The 22,169-nt window shown below is 41.4% G+C and overlaps 1 protein-coding gene across 3 annotated transcripts in view; it reads right to left on the minus strand.

Annotated features, from left to right (window-relative positions):
• Nucleotides 1-364: 364 nt before the first annotated feature.
• LOC148063411 (3',5'-cyclic-AMP phosphodiesterase 4B-like) overlaps nucleotides 365-22,169 on the minus strand; it is a 40,330-nt gene continuing 18,525 nt past the window's right edge. For all 3 annotated transcript variants that reach the window (XM_087811463.1, XM_087811464.1, XM_087811465.1), the window contains 9 exons: nucleotides 14,405-14,517; nucleotides 6,290-6,383; nucleotides 4,942-5,156; nucleotides 4,763-4,861; nucleotides 4,132-4,296; nucleotides 3,798-3,897; nucleotides 2,603-2,880; nucleotides 2,354-2,536; nucleotides 365-2,082 (listed from right to left, as the gene is read on the minus strand). In XM_087811463.1, the coding sequence (XP_087667589.1) occupies nucleotides 1,711-2,082; nucleotides 2,354-2,536; nucleotides 2,603-2,880; nucleotides 3,798-3,897; nucleotides 4,132-4,296; nucleotides 4,763-4,861; nucleotides 4,942-5,156; nucleotides 6,290-6,383; nucleotides 14,405-14,517 (1,619 nt within the window). In that variant the 3' untranslated portion in view covers nucleotides 365-1,710. The remainder of the gene's footprint in view (nucleotides 2,083-2,353; nucleotides 2,537-2,602; nucleotides 2,881-3,797; nucleotides 3,898-4,131; nucleotides 4,297-4,762; nucleotides 4,862-4,941; nucleotides 5,157-6,289; nucleotides 6,384-14,404; nucleotides 14,518-22,169) is intronic.

The following is a 22,169-nucleotide window of genomic DNA, read 5'->3' on the forward strand; positions in this document are numbered from 1 at the left end:
GACATTTCTAGTTGTTTTTTTTAGGATTTATAAAAACAGGTCAGATTCTTCTAAAAATTCTAAATTTGTATTTTCTCGTTTCATTTAGTCTAATTATTTTTACCTCCCAATTTTTTTATAGAACAAATAAATAAATTAGTTCCCGCTATACATGTATGTACATATATATACTATATATAAATAAATTATCTTGATGTATTTATGGTTTTTATATCAATATTCAACAATGTTTCTGAGTACATTTGTCAATATTTTTGAAGTACCATCATCATTTTTCTTTTCCATCAGTAGTTCTTTTGTGTGCGTTTGTCAGTGTCGAGTCAAGTGAGTCCAACTATGAAGATAATACAACGACTCAAAAGGATTTTGTATTTCATGCCCATTTTAATAACGTGATAGAAAACATTTGTGAAGCACAACAAATACCGTTTTGACCGCACATCTCCAGGAAAAACACTGAAAAAATAAATTCAACGCTCCGTATTTCAGCGAGTCTCCGCGTGGCCGCCGTACGAATGACCAGTCACCGTACGCGTCCCGCCGCCGCAAGAGTCCCTTCGTAGACAAAAGCCAAACACCCCTAAACAAGGTGCTCGGACTGTACAAACATTTCAAACTGTCAAAATGTGTTTCTGCATAACTTCATGTCGTTATATCAAAAAGGGTTGAATACGATAAATCCACCGGACAAGTTCAGTCAAACTGAAGGTTGTGCTAGCGCTTATAAATAACAACAAATATACAGAGAATATAATCAATAGTATCATGTACAAGGTAATAAATATACTGTTGCAAACAGCTGGAGGGTGAGGACGACACGGCTGGGTGCATCACGATTGTGCAACTCGCGCTCACGCACACACACACACACACACACGCACACACACAAACGCACACGACGACCGTGTCTTGACACAATTGTCGACTTCAATGTTGCACCGATCCTCATGGTACCTTTAAGGTAGTCTCGGACAGATCCGCAACCAGCAGCAGAAGTGTCGAAAGAAAGTGCGGCAAAAATACGATTATTACAAAAAGAACGTCTACAGTCCAACGATGAGTCGGGGGCGGGGGGGGAATTTTAAAATTCTGTCACGTCATGTTTAAGAGACTTCAAAGTGCTAGTGTGACATCTTTGGACTACAACATCTTTTTGGACTGTTCGAATGGAAGAAAGAAAAAAAAAAAAAACGTTTCCACGGGTGATCGAGTGCAAACCATGCTGGGAAGTCGACTGATTTCTCCAAAGTATTGAACTATTGCCAGGAACATCTGGAAGACTGAGACTCGTATTGGTACGTGGATGTTTTTAATAAATTATAGAAAAGAGACGTACAAAACGGGCGTAAAATAAAAAAAAGGCACACTTAGACGTGTCGGGAGGGGGGAGGGAGGAGGGGGGTCACTCTTCTCCTGGTCGGACACAAATATTCCAGGATGAGTTGGAGAAGGTTCTGGAAGTGTGGATTGACTGTCCCTCTTGACGTGAGTGAGCGCTTTAAAAAGGTCCAGTGCATTCCAACAGTAGTTCCTCTATGCGTCTCCCATCACTGGCTCATTAAACAGCCAATAGGACGCGAGCCTCTTCAGCAGGCGGCTCCAATCCTAAATCAGGGCCTCTGAGCGGCTCCTTCGGAAACCAGCTTGCAGGATTTTCTCCACTGCAATGAAAAATAATTCAGCTCCACGAGCTCTCCGCCTCCGGCTCGGCTATGTTTCGGCGGGCGAGGCGTCTGCGGTCAGGTCGCCCCGGTTCTGATCCGAAGAGTCCCGGAGCGTGACGTCACCCTCGTCCGTCATCTCCATCAGGCTGCTCTCCTCCTCCTCCTCCTCCTCCTCCTCGCCGTTCTGCTCGTCCAAAGTCACGTCGAAATCGAACTTGCTGGCGGGCGGGCCGCCCTCCGCCTCGGGGCTCTCCTCCCCGTCGCCGGTGTAGAACGGCGGGGAGGGGCTCTGAGGGATCATGCTCTGGTACCAGTTCCTGTTGTCTTCAAGCATGTCCAGGATGTCCTGGGCGTCCGGGTGCACGAGGTCGGCCCACGTCTCCCACAGAGGGTGGACGATGTAATCGATGAAGCCCACCTGAAGATAAGAGATTGTGAGCTCCTGAAACTACCCTTTTATTTGGATTACATTTGTTGTTATTGTGTTAAACTGTGTCATTTCTTTTTATGGATTTTTTTTTTTCTTGGAAAATTTTCTAATACATTTTTTCCCCCTAAGGTTAAACATTTTTTTATCAGTTTTGTGTAGTTATTTTTCTACTTTTAAATGTATATTTGGCATATTTATACACCCTTATTGTGCAGGAGTTCCATCATTATTTAAGGCTCCGCCTCCTCCTTTAGCTCACCTGTGTTCGCTCCACTGACGCCGTGTGTTTGTCACACATGGGGCTGATCTCCATCCCCTTCTCCCGCTCTCGGTCTCCCTGGTGGAAGAACTCGTTCATGATCCTGTCGGTCCACTGTCGGTACAGATCCAGAGGTTTGGTCGGATTGCTCAGGTCTGCGCAGTGAACCATGTTCCTCAGCACCTGTTAAAAAAACATCCACGATCAAGCAATCCGTCTTTTTAAATCAAAACTCTCCGAGCTTCGTACCTGCATCCGGTCGGTGTAGTTGTCCAGCATCAAAACCCCCGAGCTGGTCACCTTCTTGGTCTCCACCATGGTCTTGAGGTCGGCCAGCAGACTCATGTGCTTGGACATGTCGGTCGCCAGCACCATCTCGATGACCATCCGCCTCAGCGTCTGCCGCTGCTTCTTGTTCAGGTTCTGGAAGATGTCGCAGTTCTCCTCCTGCAGCAGCTTGAAGCCGACGGCCAGGTGGTGGTTCTCCAGCACTGACTCATCGTTGTACATCAGCGCCAGCTCCGAGTCTGCAGGCAAGGGGAGGAGACGGGGTTAGGTTACCATGGCAACAGGGCTGAACCGTCTCATTTTTCAGCCTTTTATGCTTTGAAATGGTTTAGATAACGAGTCCCTTTGTCTGAGATGAACTACTTTTATTATCTGGCAGTTGTAAAAGATTTGTGTGCGTTTTTGATACACTTTAAAAAAAATGCAACTGGATTTCAGACTTTTAAAACATGGGAGAAAGCCAAAAACTAAACTTTTAAACTACTCTACATTTTTATAATCAACTCTCAACTCTGGAATTCTATGGTTCCTTCTTTTTTTTTTGTCAATTTACAAGTGCAACATTCAAGCGGCTTTCAGCCTGTGAGGTAATCCTGGGTGGTCTTCTCACCCTCCCTGACTGCTGCATCTGTGTTTTTTAAGTGCTCAGATATATGAAACAGCCCCTTCACCCACCCACCACTAGATTTATAACTTTAAAAAAAAGTGCTCTTCAACATTTTATAACTAAAAAACACACCTTTGATGCAAACTTTGTACCCTTTCCATCTCACTCCCTCTCTGTGAACTCATAACCGCAACTGGACTTAGGAAGAAATGTACTGTAAATAAGCATGTGACTAGCATACCATTGAAAAAAAAAAAAAAAAAAAGTTTTTGCAGTAGTTATTATTATTATTTTTAGCGCAACTACTTAGCCGAGAAGTTAGCATCTTGACGTGATGATCTTCCTTCCCGTTTGGAAGGTCCTATTAAAGAAATTCTGGTTGCTACCGTAATGACACTTATATAAGTGCAAAGCTGAAGTTCTCTGCTTTGAGACACAGATTGAATTATTATCTAGATCAAAATTCTGTCAGCTAGCCAAGATGGTTTCCTCGTCACTCACAACCTTTTAAATCTAGAGTCGATAGACTTTAAAGTAAAAAAAACTCACTGGTGTTGATAAGGAATTGGTTGGAAACTCCTGGATGATCCACGTCATGAATAGCTGCTGCAAAAATGGCCGCCAGTATCTCCAGGTCAGTGAAAACCGCCTGTGAATCAACAAAGAAAACAAAAAAAAGGTGAGCCTCAGTTCATGAATAGTTCCGGTAGCATTGTTATGATGAGTCATCGGCTCTCAAGTCATTGCCAGGATCTGAAGCTAATGCCAGTCATTGAATAACAAAAGACAAAAGGTGCGATCGGTTGCCAGCGTTTTGACCATATAAGGTAGTTTCACTCGCGCACACACACACACACACACACACACACACACAATAACGCACCTCCAGTGCCGGGGTGGACAGCAGGATGTGAGTGGACTGGGCCACGTCAGCGGCGTGCAGGTTGTTGTGGTAGGCTACGTCGGAGTGGTAGTGGCCCTCCAGGGTCAGCATGAACGTCACGAAGGTGTCGGTTGGAATCTTGAAGGTCCTCAACAGGTCTCGCTCCTGCTCGTGACACAGGGAGAAATGGATTTAAGAGACGGGAATCAGGCGTGAAGATCATAACAAAACCTCATTAGCAACTAGGAGTGTGAGGAAATTTTGACTCGATGATGAATTGTCTTTTTCCCCCAAAAATGACTGGGGACGAGAGGATACAGTCGACTTAAAAAGCCGATTTTTGGAAATATTTTTGGTTTTAAAACAAATTAAAGGAGCAACCTCAAGCAACTTCGTCAAGAGTCGTGTGGTCTGTAAATTCTGCAACACCAGAGTCAAGTATCACCTCGTATTTCCAGTAAAACCAGCAAAAACTAAATGGGTTTTTATCACCAAGATGATTCATAGACAATCTGCAGTCGCCTCGAGTGCAACATGCCTTCTTTGTGTGCGTGTGATTTTACAGGTTTGTGAGCTCGCACCGACTTGTCGAAAAGGGGTGGATGGGGAGGAAGGCGGGGGAGGTACTGACCTGGAATATGGCGTACATGACGCACGTGAGGGGCCGATTGTGGGAATGCTCAGCCACTTTGAAGATATTCAGGCCCCACCTGTTGACATCCTCCAGATCCTGACGGAGATAAGACATGACAAATGAGCGCCGCCGTCGGCCATGATGGGAGCGCCGGGGGCTCGGGGACAATCGTTCACCTTGGACAGCAGCTCCTCCTGGTCGGTCTTGACCCCGAAGCGATTGCAAACGCCTCCCGAGACGGGCGAGTGGATGATCTTCTTGACCCCGCCAATCTGAGTCATCATGGCCCCCTGCTGCTGCTGCTGCTGCTGCTGCTGCTGGTGGTTCTGCTTCCTCTTCCTCTCCCTCGACTTGGGGATCGGACACGGCAGCTCCAGATCATTCTGTTTGTCTGTGGGGATGACAAGAAAAGAGACCTTTGATTATTCCGTTTCAGAGACACTCCCACACGTCACTATTCAGATTTTTTTTTAAAAAAGTGACCAGACTTGCGCAATCGCAGCCCCCGAAAGAATGGAACATATTTTATATGCTGATGTCAAAACTTCTGCCCCCTCAATTCACAGACACTATTGTGCAGCCAGAGAAAAGTTCAAGACAAATTAAAAGCCCTTTAAGTTTAATGTTGCCGTTTCATTTATAGTCACCCATAAATATACACCTTTCATTTTTTAAATGTATATTCAAATGTTATTTTGGCAACAACCTCACAATAGGATTGGATTGTGATATGTTGATTTGCCAAATTCTACATGGTAACTGAAATAAAAATAAAAAATGACAAATTTGATTAGTTGCCATCAATTACTAGAGATGGTTTAGAAGTCAAATTTGACTTCCAACTTCAGGATGAATTTTTATTTGTACAATAAAAAAAGGGGAAAATGTTAAACGTCTAAATTCATATTGTTAAACAGAAATTCAATTAAGAAAAGTTTCACGTCATAATTTGATCTTCTAAGAAGCACTAAGGAGACGAGATGGTTCAGAAGTGTTTTCAGGGGGGCGGGGCCTCGTTCAATCTGCGGGGTTTACTGGCTGTGCATGTGACGAGTCTCCTCACATGCACAGCGCAGCTGACAGTGCAGCCGCTGCGGGCCCTGGGAATCGAGCGCCGCATTAAAAGTGACGGCGAGAAGCAGCGGATTGTGGTGCCGCAGGAAGCGTGGAGGGGGAAACGACAGGTGGAAGCTGCAATGCAGCTGAAAAACAAAACGGCTCCACTTGAAAGATGAGCCTCCGTCTCATCGGCAGATTATCCACAAACACCCACACATGACACAACTTCAATAACAACGTCACGTCATCTGCAAACATGGAAACAGTGAATGCGATTTAAACTCACTGAGGAGGTCAAACTAAAAAGAAGTTTCTATAAAAGGATAATTTGAATATTTATAAGATATGTTTTTTTTATTTCAAGGTCCCACAAATGAAAGCCATTCTTCAGATGTCAGGGGCCACGATATTTGGCACGACATCTTTGGTCGTTTTTCTGTCAACAGTATGGCCGTGGATGCTCACCGAGGAAGGTGTTGGAGATGTATTCTGACACTTGGTTGCCGGATCGACTCATCTCGGACAGGTGGTTCAGCTCTCGGTTCAGCATCCTTTTGAACTGCAGAGGAAAAAAGAGCAAATGCTTTGAAGTCACATGTAAAAATCTTTTCAGAAGGTGGATTTGAAATTTTCTTTTTTTTAAATACTTTGTCTTAGCCTGTTTTTTTAGGGACTTATTCTTTAAATACTTTTTTTTTTTAATAATTTTATTTACCAATAATTTGATTAGATTTTTTTTATATTTTTGTAAATTTTCATAACTTTTCATGTTTTACTCAATGCAGTAAATATGGCACATTTCCAAACATACTTCTGTATCAAAAAACATTTTTGAAGATCATCATGTAAAATATGCTTTTTTAATCTGGGATACATTTTTAAATGATTGGCACGATTATGTATTGTTTATTTATGCATTAATATGTCAAGTTATCTGCCACAAATTATTTTTTAAGGAGACACATGATGTCATGCGAGGCCACCAAGAAAATAGTCAATCCCAAAAACGCGTCAAAACAAATGAAAAAACAACTAAATACAACAATTCAAGTGAAATATTCTCCAGATCGGTCACAACGATCAACAATCAAGCTGGTAAAACGTCCCTCAAAGAGCCACATCAACACACCTTGATGTATCCCCAGGACACGGAGAACAGGTAGTTGGCCTCAGGCATGGTTCTGAGCTGTGCTGAGCCCCTGGCGCTCCCCAGCAGAAGCCCTATGTGCTCCTCTCTGAGTGGACCCCCAAGGCTGAGCTCAGACTCGCCCCGCCGACGCTTGCCCAAAAAATCACGGTGAAAACAAATGCCCCCGAGATCCACAGAGGGGCCAGCGATGGTCGCCCTACATCCCTTTCCCGAGTGCGTCACCTCATCGCTCGGATAGAAATCTCAAGGACGGCGGCCAGAGCGATGGAATCCCCCTGGAAGCAATCGATACGTCCTTCTCGCTCTCCTCTCCTGCCTCTGAATCTCTGCGCCCCTCCACCCAAAAAGGGAGGAGGCGGGGGGTTTTAGCAACACGCGGGAGGGAAATCCAGCCTTCTCATGCTCGGATGGATGAAATCGGCGAGGGAGGGGTGGAAAGGAAGACCGAGGAAAAAAAAAAAAGGGGCTCGTGCTTATCTGCAAAGTCTAAAGTCCTCCTGCTGCTCAGAGAACCCCCCCCCCCCTTCATCACCGTCGCCCCAAAAAAAACATTTTGCATCATATGCTTTTCGATTCTTAGAAAACGGCGTTTCCTGTCGCACTGCAGCAGATTTCTCAAGAGAAGATGCATGTCAGGAGACAAACACATGTCTGCAGCCTCACCACCAATTGCAAGACAACCTCAACGCCATGGCAACAGAGTCACATGCCCCCCCCCCCCCCGACCCACTCCTCCCTGATTCTCACGGTGGTTCCCTCTCTTTCCCCTCACATTGCGTCACACACATGCACCATCTCACACAATCTGCAGCAGACGCAGCCAGAAAAAAAAAAAAGGTAGTTTGATCATTATCAGTGACAGAATCTCTCGCCGGTTGCCAAAACTCAGCTGGAGCTTCATCATTAAAACAAGAGGATGGATGTTGCAATCATCCTCTCCACGCTTGTGTTAACGCTCTTCAGGTTTTACTGCGTATTCAAAAGCCCAAGAATCCAACTCATCCCACCTTTTTTTTTTTAACTTCCAACAATGGAAGAGTCGGATCAAAGCGAGCCGTGCTTTCCAACAGCTGCTTAATAGCAGTCCACTTGTATGACTAGGAAAGTTGAACAACGCTTTCAAAGACTTGGCCCCTTTTGAGAAGGAAAAAAAAACCCATTAAAATATCAAAGAGTAAGTGAGGGCAAGAAAAAAAAAAATTAGGTTGGAAAATGGCCACTTCAGACGGTTCAGGGAAATGATGATTGCTTAAAGGAGTGTTTGACCATTTGACTCATGCGTGCACACGAGGCAGGACGACGTCAACTCCTCACAAAATATTCCAAACTTCTCAACTCCAGAAACATTTCACATATTCCTGTACATCCATCTTTTGAAGCCTTCTTGTTTACAAAATAAAATCCGCCCAAAAAAGTCAAATATTTAAGTTTTTAAAATTTTATTTTTGAGGGCCATTATGGAACAAGTATTTCAGATTTCAATATTGGCAGCAGAGGTCAAGATCCCTTTCCAGAAAAACAACCATTGTTCATAGTAAACTTTTTTAATAATCATATTCATTCTCTTTTTTTTACAATATTATTATTTAAATTTTGGGATTAGATACGGTTAGAATTTGATGTCATGCGAATTTGAAAATATTGAGAAAGAATCTTTTAAATTTTGTCTGTTAGCTGCTGTAGAAGTCTTTTGCTGTGATTCTTATTCGTTCACAACAAATCAGCCACTAAATTGGATTAAAAGCTCTATTTTTATGGAATAACTTTCTGCAGTAAACCTGGTGACAAAATTGAAAAACAAAAACAGGGTAAGAATACAAATATATATATTTTTCTTTTAGTTTTAATCCTGACGACCCTACTTGCACTTTGTTCTTGTATTGGCTGTTGTGTTGTACCTGGAACAGTATTTTACTAAGGTAAATATATATATATATATATATATATATATATATATATAATGTAAGGTAAGGTAAGGTAGAATTTTATTGATCTGAAATTGTTTTTCCAATTAGACACAACAATACAGAAGATTATTCATAAAAATAAAACTAAGAACAAGAACAAAGAGAAATAAAAAGAAAGTATGAAGAATATATAAAGTTGTATCACGTATAAAGGACAAGAACAAAGCCAAAGGACGACCATTGAACGCAGCAACTGCTCATGCAGCTTTCTTTCCATAATGTTTACAGCAAGTCTCGGATAAAAACATTGATATTTGCTCAGACCTCTGAACCTAATCAGACCGTGGAAGTGGAGATTTCGTGCCTCGCAACAAAGGCAGGAAAGACAGAAGGATGTTGCAGTCGCTTCCATCATATGACTTTTGTTCAGAAGATTCAATCAAGCAGCCACATCAAAACCAGAGCGTGTCATCAAAGAAAAGTTTGTACATGTCATGTGCAGCTTGTATTCAAGTTTGATCAAATGACGACGTGCAAAATCTAGATGCCATTTCTAGATAAACAGTTTTTCAACTTTTAACAATTGAAAGAAAAGTTTTTTAAATGCAGAGGAGATGCATCTACATGTGCAGACGTTCAACACATAACTTTCTACCTCCAAAGATAAAACTCACCTTCTTCCAACTCGAGATCACCCTAAAGTTCTTCTCCTGATTTTCGGAATAGCATAATCCCATGGTCGAGTTAAAGAAACAAACACTAACTTCAGCAAAAGGAAAAAGTTTAAAAAGTCTTGGACTCCCGTTGTTGTCTCTCTGTTCGTTCTGGTGTGGAGTCTGACAGGAAGTGTGCGGCGACAAGGCTGACTTTACTCAAGATCGAGACGCTCCTCCTTCCAGGAACAGGCCTGAGCTCGTGTCTCCGCCTACTCCACTCTTTTACTGATTGACTAAATCACCACTGAGGTCATGTTTGGTTTCACGCTTCCCCAAAGTGTGCCTCGAGGGCTTGTGAGGCAACATACCTGAAGCTCGTCACTGAAAAAAGTCCCGACTTATGGCCTCAGCAAACAAAGAAATAAAAAAAACTTTCCAAACTTCTCACAGCTTGCATCAAGCAGGAAGTTTTACCACAACAATTATAACTACTTATTACGAGCACAAGTACAAATGTTTTAGCGTCCGATCAGACGGTACTTCACACTGTACTTCAACTCCACATCTGTTTCTATAATTCTCTCATTTTTTCCCCCGGCCGGAGGACGACGGCAGCTCTTTAATGTCAGCGCCGCCGCACATGAGTTAAAGTTTCCGACTCGCCTGCTCACGCTAACCCGCAGAGTCCGGCCCCGGCTCTATGAGTGGGTTCAGATGTTTACCCAAGACCGGTCGCCGGGGATCGGCGTGGAAGTGTGGCATGACTAATGATAGCGAGTGGCACAGAAGCTTCTGAGGTCACTACCACCCGGTTGGTGGTCAGCCGGGTGTGAGGTCCAGTCCCAGTCCCAGTCCCGGTCCCGGTCCACCCACCCCCCCGGATACACCTGTGCCCTTGAAACTTTGCTAGTTTAATTACATCCTCTCTGGATCTGACGTCAAACATTACGTTATATTAAATGCTCCGATCATCGAGTGGGAAAAGTTCACTGAATCATTTTGTTGGAAAAATTTTTGGTGCCAAATAAATTCAAAGTTAGTGCTAGCTGGTGCTTGACATTCAAATCATTGGACTAATGTGGTCACTCAGTGGGTATTTATCCACTGTTGCCAGGCTTTTTTTGGTTGTAAAAAAATAAATAAATCAAAACTGAATTCTTTAGAGTACTATAAACACATTTACAGTCTAGGGTTCTCCTTACAGAAAACAGTGCTCTGAAAAAAAAACCCAGTGACTCAATTACTCTGTAAAAAACATGAATTTAATATGTCCTACGCTTTTGAATGCACCATTCTCCACCTGTCATCTCATCCGTTATTATAAGTAACACTTGGAAATCCAATAGTCTCCCAACCCAATCAAAACAAGTCAGATGTGTAGTGGTGACGTCTTGAGAGTCGTCTCAAAGATACACTAGTTCAGGCTAATAACGCAACTTTGACCTAAACACCTAAATATCATGATATTAAAGGATACCATACTACCATTGAAAAGCGCTTCAGTTATTTATAATATAAAAATGAGATTTTAAAGTCTTATATCAGATTCGTCATAGCAATTGTATGGTTAGCATTTCAATAAAGTGTTTGTAAAATAAAACAATTCAGTTTTTATTTACAATTAACATGCATTTTTGCAGGTTTTGCTCCCATCTAGTGGCTGGAGGTTTAATTGTGACACAAAAATGGAAAAGTCATTACATTCTCAGCAGCCAAAGGAACAATGAAAACTCTCAAAACATCCCAGCGATGACTGAGGACGAGAGGATACAGTCGACTTAAAGCTGACATTTGGACATATTTTGGTCTCAAAACAAATGAGCGCGACAACTTTGTCAAGAGTCATGTGCTCTGTGAATTCTGCAACACCAGAGTCAAGTACTTAGGCAATACTATTAATATATAGTATCGTTATCCCTGTATCATGATACGCATTGTATCGACTTATTCTTGTCAATACATACGATTATAAGCACAAGCCAGCAACATTTCCAAAATCAAATATTAATGTTATGAAGCAACTCAAGATTAATGGCAAATGTCTGACTTCTTGAACCCCTCATGCCAGACTATTGTTTTACTCTTAATACGTTTACATTCCTTTACACCTAAACTTGGGTCACTAAAGCAAGCTTTTGTTCTTGAATGATTCACATTAACTGTAAGTGCGATGACTAAAGTATGACTTGTCTTCGCACAAGTCACTTTGACGCCAGCACGCTTGCACAACATCGCGCAGAACTGACCAGTGAGAGAAGTCATACCCTGTTTACAAGTGCATTCTTTAAAACAGCATTGTCAACTGGCTCCCGATGTGGGTCTTTTGGGGAGGATACTGACTCACACCGAACAATGCGTCCGGGCCTTCGCGACCCAACAGCTGTCGTGTCGTGCGTCTGCCCGGCCGTGCGCTCATTGTCTTGAGCGCCTCGCTGACGTTTGCGACAACATGGCTGCCTGGTCAGAGCGGGATCGCTATTGTTGTCTGGAGGAGCCCAGAAGTGGCAGCGGGCAGCTCCGGAAACTCAGAGACAGGAAGTCGGTGTCATGGCCACGGCTGCGCTTTAACGACAGCCTTCCTCACCTCGCGGCTCGTGGTTGAACGCAAACGGAAATGAGCGACGCGAGTGTTTATATTCTGTCGGTGTCATTACAGACAGACTGGGGGAAACAATGAGTCGTGGTTCTGCAGTCAAAGAAACAAAATATCTGCCATAAAAGCAACTTTAACTTGGATCGATTAACATCCGAGTCACGCGACCTTTCACCGCCAGTGTGCACGAGTTACAGGTCGATGAAAACAGAACACCTCAACCTCACTGTGATGAAATTTGAAGACCAAAAGAACACACTGCACGTTGCTATGGGAATATCATCACGTGAAATCAGCCTCGTTTTTCAAACACTAAGCTACGATCAAGGCTAATAAAAGGTTGATTGTATATCGATGAAGGACACGTTTGTCATTTCCCTGAGCAGTCGACAGTGTTTCAAGAAACAAATGACTGTGGTCTTCTGGGTTTTCCGCTTACTCAGAGGGCCAGGGGCCACGTGCGGCCCTTTGACTGTATTTTTGAGGACCTTAGAGTAATACAATAAATAAAAACTATTTAACTCAAGAAACTTAACTAGCAAACCTTTCCTGGAAATTATTAAAAATATCAAGAAAATTTTAACTGATTTAAAATGTTTGATTTATATGCCATTTTAAAAGTGATAAGCATATTTAATTTAGCATATTATCCAATACTGTTAATGAAAATGACATTGTTTTACCATCTCATGGTTACTTTCAAACTTCTAAATTTAAAATTTATATATATTAATTATTATATGCAATATTTATAATGTTATTTATTTATTCAGTTTATACTATATTGCACTAACTTTTATATTTATACTTTATATATCTCTCTGCTGTGTTTTTAACGGTTGCCAAGCAACACAATTTCTTTGCCAGTTTCACTGCTGTGTTTTCTGTGCAATGACGATAAAAGAAAGTCTAAAGTGTAAAGTCTAAAGACCTCCATACTGATCGTCTTTATTGACATTTGTATCCTTTAAAGTGTGACATTTTGGATGAAGAAAATCGAGCTCTGTTCTTAACCGTCATATGTCCTTGTTACTCCATAAAGACACAGATTACTCTAATGTAGGGTGAACTATTACTTTAGTTTTCCTTTATATTGAGTCTCCATCTTCCCTTCCTTTTGTCAGCTCGGTGGCCCCTCACAAAAGTCTCAGTACATTAAGTGGAAATTGAATTTCCCCCCCATCAGCAGTGCCAAAACTGTAGCTTTCTACTGGGTTGTGCAAGACAGTTCAGTAATGCTACTGCCACCTGCTGTCCCATTGAGATCATGACAATGCTTCCTTCCCAGATGCAAAACTAATAGACTCAAGGACTCATTCATTCCTCTGGCTATTATATTGTACAATTCTGAGTTTGGGGGCAGGAGTGGATCGAAAGTATCATGATGTTCTGTTCTATGTTAGTCTTTGTATCCTTTGTCTTTGTTATTTTTGTTTGATCCAAGTTCTTCATCTTAAGACTTAGATTGTGTCATCTTGTACTTTCTCTTTATTTCACTTTGTTCTTGTTCTTATTTTTATGAATAATTGGAAAAAAAAACAATTTTGATCAATAAAGTTCTACCTAACCTAACAAAGTATGGCACTTTGAATCATCCATTATAAGACAGTTTATTTAAAAAAACACAAAAAAGAAGAATTTGATGGACTTTTCATTTAAGCTTTGGTTTCATGGCCTGAAAGCTATGCCTCCTGGCTCAGCTCTTATTGCATCATGATGATGCTCCTCCATCATCATCATCTCTCAACGCAATAACCAGAATATATCAACAAAAAACTTCAAATATTCCAATCAGGAGGTTTCAGGGTGAGAACTGGTGTCTCCGATTCAGAGTTGGAGCATTTAACACCACAAACAGTTTTAAGCTTCACACACTGGCACATGATATTTGTACATCAGGCATTATAAATCCATCATGTAGATTAACTGCATGCTGTCCACTAAAACGAACACTTGAAAAGCTCTTATCTTATCACTCATTTTACTACAATCCCTGACTGGAAACGCACACCCCAATTTTATGGACGCAAATGTCCATAAAATGCAACATATAGAACATTGAGTTTAACGCCTTGAGCTTTAACATTTATCTGCTTGTTCATTTTGAACCAATAGATGTGACAGACTTTTCCCTCTTTAAATTTTTATCACACATTTAAAGACATTTAAAGAGTAAAACGTGTGAATATGGTGGGTAATATTGGAGGTTTGTGAGCAGATATTAGCAAGTTTGACTTCACTTTACGCTGCAAAACAGACAGACTAAAGTCCTACCTTGTTTGAGGCCATGTCGCTGACAGAGCGGTAGGTCTGGATGGTCTCCAACTGGTCTAAACACCAGTCCAGCTCCTCCATGGTCTCCATCGCCAGCTTCTGGTAGGACTCGTCTGCCAATAGACACATGGACACGTAGTCAGACCGCAGCGGGTCTAAATCCATATCAGGGTCAGCTGGCACCATGCAGGCGGATTCAAGGGTCTCGGTGTGACCGGATCGTACGGAGGACTGACTCTCTGGAGGGGCCGAGGATGATGAGGAGGAGGAGGAGGAGGTGTGTACACACAGCTCCTTCATCTGCTCGCGCTAAAGTTCAGGGAAGTCCAGAAAAGTCACCTGGGAACTCTCAGACAAACTTCAAGCTCCAGTTACAGCCCGGAGAGTCTCTGTGTAGCTTCTTTCTCTTCCATATCCGCCTCACTCACTCAGCAAACCCCCTCCCACTGTTGCAACCCCCCCCGCCTTACCCTTTAGAATCTGGCCGCCTCTTGATAGTGCGGAAACGTGCTGAGGGGAAACCAGGCAGTCTGCTGCCTCCTGCTGTCAATGATTTCTGCCAAATGAAGCCCCTCCAGCTCTAAAGACATTTATCTTTGCCCATAGATCACTTCTTTTTCACTGTCAGATGAAGGCATAAAGGTAAAATTATAAAGACACTTTAATATATTAAAGGATGGCTAGTGTGGAATTAACTAAGACATTATGACCAACTGCTAAACGCCATCACAAACAAGAAACTGTACGTACGGTATTAAAAGTATTTATTACATCAACCAGAAAAAAGGCAATAAAGGAAAACTAGAAAAGCACTCCAAGAGCGCAAACCTCAGCCAACGAGTTCGTTTCAGAGGAGGGTCCCTGTTTTTTGTAATGTAAAGTTATTTTCTAGTTATGAATGAATGTATTATTAATTTATAAAGTTATTGACTTGTTTTTACGCTGGCGCTTTCTGTATTTCCTGTATTTCCTGTTTTTTAAACTGGGCCATTTGATTGTTTTTTTGGCAAAGCGACCAGGTTTGCGCTTCTAAATAAAACGTATTATTATTATTAATGAATCTGAGGTACAGAAGTCAAACAATTGAAACAATAAATCATGTAAAATCATCTTGGATGCATAGAGAACTAGAGAAACCAAGACAACTTGTGACACGCTACTGAATCCTTCTTGAAAATGTCATTGTAATACATTGAAAAACTTTGAAAGTAATGTAGATAAAACACATACAAGTAAATTTAGATGATCACAAACTCCATTGCAGAGGTGACAAAAGTTAAAAAATAATAATAATACAGCTTCCACATGATGTACAAAAAGTAAAAAAGATGAATTGTTTTTTTACTGAAGCATTGACTCGATTTTAAGCAGCTTGATATTTTCTACTAGACTAGAAAAGCATTGAGACATGGCATACAAATTTCAAAAGTCGTAAAAATCTATGTTGATTTACAAACATGTTGCTTGGTCTACACTGAAGAGCAGGAATTAGAAGCCACCTTCAAAAACCTCCCAAATCCAGATGGAACTCCAACTAACCTTCAACTGGATCTGCCACAAACACAAAGTAACATCAGCAACTAATAGAGACTTTATTGATCCCCGTAAGAGAAATTCAGTTGTCGAGCAGCAGAAACGCATCCATCCAAACAAACATAAGTAAATAACTCTAAAAGACGCACATAATGCTATTACATTAAAGTGCACATGTTTAACTCATGCAGATCTTTTATACAGACGTATGGCTGAAGAACAAAAGATATCTTAAAACGTTCCATTCTTCAGTGCAGTGAAGAGCCCAATACTACGATTACTCCGTTAATGTATTTATACATTTAAAAATATATCGATTTTTTCTTCTATATTCTGAACATGCAATCTCTAGTTACTCATCCTTAACAGCTCTTTGAATTGTCAAGAGTTTCTGTCTCTGGATGGAAGTTATGGCTGTTTTCTTATTTTTATTTGATAGACTTTTACTGATGCAACTTCTCTTTATTATTTTACTGCTGGATCTTGTTGTGGGAGGATGAATGATGCTTATTGTGTTGACTTTGTTGTACAGTACCTTGAACTGCATGTGATGACACGTGAAAGTTGTGTATATAAAAGATTATAGTCATTAATGCAAATCTTTCAAACTACAAAACTTCAGCGGAACATTTCATCACAGGCTTTCTACTCCGAGGCTGAAGTTAGTCAGGGAAAAATTAAATCAAACTTCAAACTGTATTTGCACAAGAAACACAAGAGTCGAACTCGGGCGGACGAGGTCCAGAAGCGGCGTGCCAAAGCAACTAAAAGCACTTCCTCTTTGGCCCAGAACTCGTATAAAACATGGAGCAGTATTACTGGACGTTGGAGTGACAGCTCGAGGCAATCAAGGATTCTGACCTGGCAACGCAATCCCTCGATATATATACGCTGGAGAAGAAAAGGATTCAACGAGAGGGCGACTCCTCTGACTGAACCTCTCCTCTGGAAAAGTGCGCTCCCTTCTTCTGAGGCTGCACACATGGAAGAAATTTAGCCCATATGCTTAGCACAACAGAAAGACCAGCGTGCTGCTCCCAGATTTACGTCAATAGCGCGGATCAAAGCGCTTCAAAGGCGGGGGTATGGTGCACAGACGGTGTCAAACAAAGACCTCCAAATGAATTCAAATGAAAGACATGTGTGTCATTGACGAAACGGACGACCCCCCCCCCCCCCCTCCGCCCCACTCGCAGAGATCAACTTTCAACGACCGACGAAATACTCATGAAGTACCGTTGCAAACTTTCTATTCAATGAAGGGTCTGCAGCCAAACCGCCGGCATACCAGTCATGACATGGCGACTTCAAAGCGGTCGACGCACAAGGTGGTTGGCTGTCGGTGTGCAGGAGTCCTAAGCGGTGAGGCGTCCGTGCCAACAAGGTACGACCACATCCTGGTCGGGTTTCCGTCAGCGAGGGTATGAAAAGACATTATACAATTTAACACGCAGGTCAGAGGAGATGAAAGGAACGGCTCTTTCATGAGGTATATTGCACACAAGCGGCAGATTAACAGGCCGCCAAAAAGTTCAGTTGGCAACACACACAAAAAATGCAGGGATTCCAGTTGCTGCTATCCAACAAATTTAAATATGAAAAAAACTTCCTCAAGTCTGAATGATAACATAGCTAAGTGTTTACATAGTAGATGCTGTAGTTTTCAAAGTTTCTAACTAGTAAAAAACCCCACAAATTGAGTTCAATAATACTTGATAAGAAATTATTGAGAAAAAAAAAGTACAAATGCCTTTACACGAAAATAATGATGAAGCTGGAAACACAGATCGCACAAAACATTTTAAAACCACAGGCATTCCAGTTGCTATAATCCAGACAAAGAAAAATAATGTCCAAATTAACAAAACTATTTCCTCATGTCTGAATGATAACGAAGCCAATTGTTTTTAATGCTGGGAAGTTATTATTTCATCACCAAACATTCACAATGTTGAAACAAAAGCATTTAAGAGAAGAAAAAAAGTAAATTACTCCGACAAAATAAGATATATATACGGGATATGATTGAGCCATTATTAAGACGCCAGATACCAGTAGATCACAAAAACCCAAGGTCTTAAGCAGGCAAGTTAACACATAAATTGATGTTTATTTGCCTTTATCGTTAGTCTTTTAATATGAACCTTACCATCCTTTAATAGCATCAAATAAAACAGTAAGGTTGGTTAATTATTTATTTAATTTAACTGGAAAAGTGATATGTAGCTGGGTCACATTAAAATATATATATATATATATATTTTTTAATGTATTTCTAAAAGGTTCATGTCTTTGAAAGGCACCCATTTTGTAGAATAGCCCAAATAAATTCCGTACGTAGTTGAACGAAAAGTAGTTAAAACATTTTTTATTTAAAATTCAACCCCATACTCTGAATTAGGACAAGAACAAAAAAAAAAAGACACTGTTGACACTATCCAAATGTCAAACCCTCTTCTTTCTGCATCCAGTCAGTCAAGTGTCGAGTACTTTAATCTCTTGCTTGTTTAAAATAAGGCTTAAACACTTGGACTCATAAATCGCTAGATAAACATAGACGAGCGCTCAAGTATTTTATTTAACTTTGACAAACCAGGTACAGGTACCACCTATACCAACGAGTGTGGCGAGCACTGGTCCAAGCTGATAAATACGAAAGTCGTTTTCATGACATAAGCAGACATTGGTAAACAGATGTCACCACATTGTTACGCGGCGGATAAGAAGACGTCGCTCATGGGAGTCAAAAGAGTTTTCAGACGAGCAACAATGTCACCAGTCAAAGGTGGCGTGACACAGTCTGAGAAATCCTCTCCAGACAGAGTGTGTGGTACTTTTCCAGCCTGTTTTGCTGCAGAAGTCTATTTTTTTCTCCTGCGCGTCCTAATGCTTTGGCCATATGCTGCAGCGAGGACAACAGAGCTCAGTGTGCAGACAGACCCCGTCTGCCTCCCCTTCTCTCCCGCCCCCCCCCCTCCATCTTTCTCCACTGCCGAGCCACAGACCGGCCTCTGTGAGAGCCATCAACTCCGCTAACAAACCTGCTTCAAACATCTCGCTGCTCCGCTCCCGCCTGAGACACCTTCCGCTCTCGTCCAACCTCACACTGCGGCTCTCTGTGCGCTCGCTCTACCCCACAAACCTGTTTTCTTCACCGTCCAGCCGAAGCTAGTTTTTCGCAGAGCTGCACTCACCCGCTAGTTCGCAACAAAAACAAGTGAGCAGGACAGAGAAGTAACGGCACGATCGAAGCAGACCTCAAACCAAGGAGCTCAGCTTATAACACTGGAAAGTATCGCGTAACAAAACAACTTCTAGGATTCAAGATTTGGTTTGATTCGCTCGACACACCAAAAACCAAGCATGTCCAAAAGTGTGGCCCGGGGTGCATTCTCCGCCATTTAACAGATTTTAAAGGTCCAACTCTCATGACCCACTCACATGTTTCAAATGTTAAAGACGTCCTCTCTTAGATGCAGTTAGTCCCTCATCACGACGTTATTACTTAAAAATAATAATAAAATAAAAAACACAAAGGATACAAAGACTAACATTCTATTCTATGTTAGTCTTTGTATCCTTTATCTTCATTATATTTCTTTATCTATGTTGTTTATCTTTAGACTTAGATTGTTTCATCTTGTTCTTTCTCTTTATTTCTCTTTGTTCTTGTTCTTATTTTATTGTTATGAATAATTGCTGTATTGCTGTGTCTAATTGGAAAAAACAATTTCCCGAAGGAGACCTCCTGAGGGATCAATAAAGTTCTACCTAACCTAACTTTATAAAGTTTGTCTGATATCTTGGAGAACGAGAGGTTACGAGAGCAGAGTCCATTAGGATGCAATAATGGCTTAACTCCTTTTCCAGCCAGCTTATATCACGCTCCGCTTTGTTTATACAACGAGTCGTTGGGAGGTGGAGTTTTCCAGGATTGAAGATGTGCACTGACAACTGATGTTTGACCAATCACAGCAGAGTGGATGTGGTTACGGTAAACAAGATTTCACCTTAAGAAAAACATAGTTTTCAGTGGGCGGGGCTTAAGCATTTTCTAATCTAAATATTTCAATGAAAATAAAGTTTTGTTGAAACAGACACATACTGGTGAGTATAATAAAGGGTCCAAGGTCTATTCTAAGAGGGATTTATAAAGTCCATCTAATCTAATTCAAGACACACTCTTAAATCAACACATTAATTGACCTTTTACGATACAATTCAACCAGAAAATGGAAAATACATTAAATGAAAGAATTTTTACACAACACACAAGCTTGTTATGAAACAAAGAGAAGCGTACAAATACTGTGTTTGACCATCTCTCCGTGAACAATAATAAGTTTAAGAAACAAGTGCTTTTTATTTTTGAAATTCTGAATGAGGTGATTGATGGTCATTGCTCCCATTTGGTCATTTCCACTTTATTAAATGTGGCTCTATCGGAAACATTTTTGGAAACCTCTGCACCAAAACAACAGTTAGCTGGTCAATAGGGTTGCTGTATTGATTTTTTAATTTGTTTAATTTGTTTGACTGAAGACAAGAGGATGCAGTTACATGACTCGAGCAGTTCTCGGAATGTATAGAGGACTAAACTAGCGATATCTTGGGAATGTTGCTTTATCTTTTGGTTAAATTAATAGAACTGAAAGCCAGAACATGTCCAAACATCATTTTTAAAGCTGTATACTGTATCCTCTCATCCTCAGTCATTTCCGAGGTCGCTGTGATATCATTGTTCCTTTAGCTTAAACTGAGGATGTAGTGATTTCCACCACCTAGTGTATGAAAGTTTTAATTGCAACAAAAAAATGAACAAATGCTATGAATATTATTTTTTTTACCTTATAGAAAATTATGTCAATGAATATCGCTACATTAACAGGAACAAAAATATTGATATTATTATTATATATATTGGTGTTTACATTTTTTCCTCACACCCCTAATCACTATAAATCATATCGTTTCCCGTGTATAGTGATATGCATCGTATCACCAGAATCTTAATACACAACTTTACCACACACCCGTCGTACTTTATGATCACAACAAGCTCTTTATGAACAAAGGAAGATTTATAAAACGTGGTGCGTTCACTTTAACTTTTAACACTATGTTGACTCGCACTAACTCAACATGTCAGGAAATAACAAGAGCCCATAACTCACAGCGGGTAAATAAAAAGTTGGATTCACTGCAGCTAAAGTGTAGACTCAGCGAGGACAGTTGCACGTAGGCATTTTTTTCTCCCCTCGTGACCTCACAATCTGACATGGATATGTGAGTTGTGTTTGACTTCTGGGCTGCACGTGCGCATGATTCACGCTGGATTTCTCGCTCTCTCTACGTCAATTCAAGGGAGTCGGGAGACGTCAAACAAGTTGTGAATCAGTCATTCAAGCGAGAGAAACAAAAGTGTGGAAATAAACAGTGTGTGGAAGAAACGAATTGCTAGTGAGGAACGTGATGGGACTTCATGGTCGCCGTAAATGTGTGTTTATCTCTGAGGTTCTCTTGATGAGCTGCACATTCAGATCCAGCACCGAAACCGCAGCTTGTCAAAAACAAGCCTCCGAGCTTCTGATTGTGTTTGTATAGTTTATAAAAGAGACACAATCTCGTCCTCCGATCAAAACAAAAGGATTAAGCCCTCACACAGGCAGACGCACACCTTATCTAAGCCGGTTTGACAGCTTTCACACAATACACCATGGAGCTTTGCTGGCACGGGGCGGCTCGAGGGATGGGCCGCGCCGCGGTTTATGACTCTGCTGACGTCAATGACATAATTCAAATACTTAACCGAGCTGCACGCTTTCCAGCTCCCCAGATCCTCGCCTCTGGCCGCCAGCCTGGAAAACCAGACATGGACTCTTGCAGCAATGCTGCGGGAGATACCGGCCCGGGGGTCAGATTACTCCTGGGCACCATCCCGCCTTTTTTTTAAAATTACTATCATTAACGTGTGAGGAGGAAACCTCCGGATTTTGACCGTCCACCACAGTTATAAAAGAGAAAAATGAAGAGGTCACATTTGAGCGGGCGAAATAGAGATTAGTGTTAAGAACCGGCTACAACATTTGCATTATAAAGTAGGACAAGAGGAAACAACTTTACTGATTTTTTACATAAGACGGATGACAATAGTCGGTAAGTTGATCAGAAAATTCCCTCTATCCACTGCTGGGAATATCCAGAGAAACTGGTTTCATTCCGTCAACATTTC

This window comes from Callionymus lyra, chromosome 16, assembly GCF_982586985.1.
Source record: "Callionymus lyra chromosome 16, fCalLyr1.hap1.1, whole genome shotgun sequence".
Classification (NCBI taxonomy): Eukaryota; Metazoa; Chordata; class Actinopteri; order Syngnathiformes; family Callionymidae; genus Callionymus; species Callionymus lyra.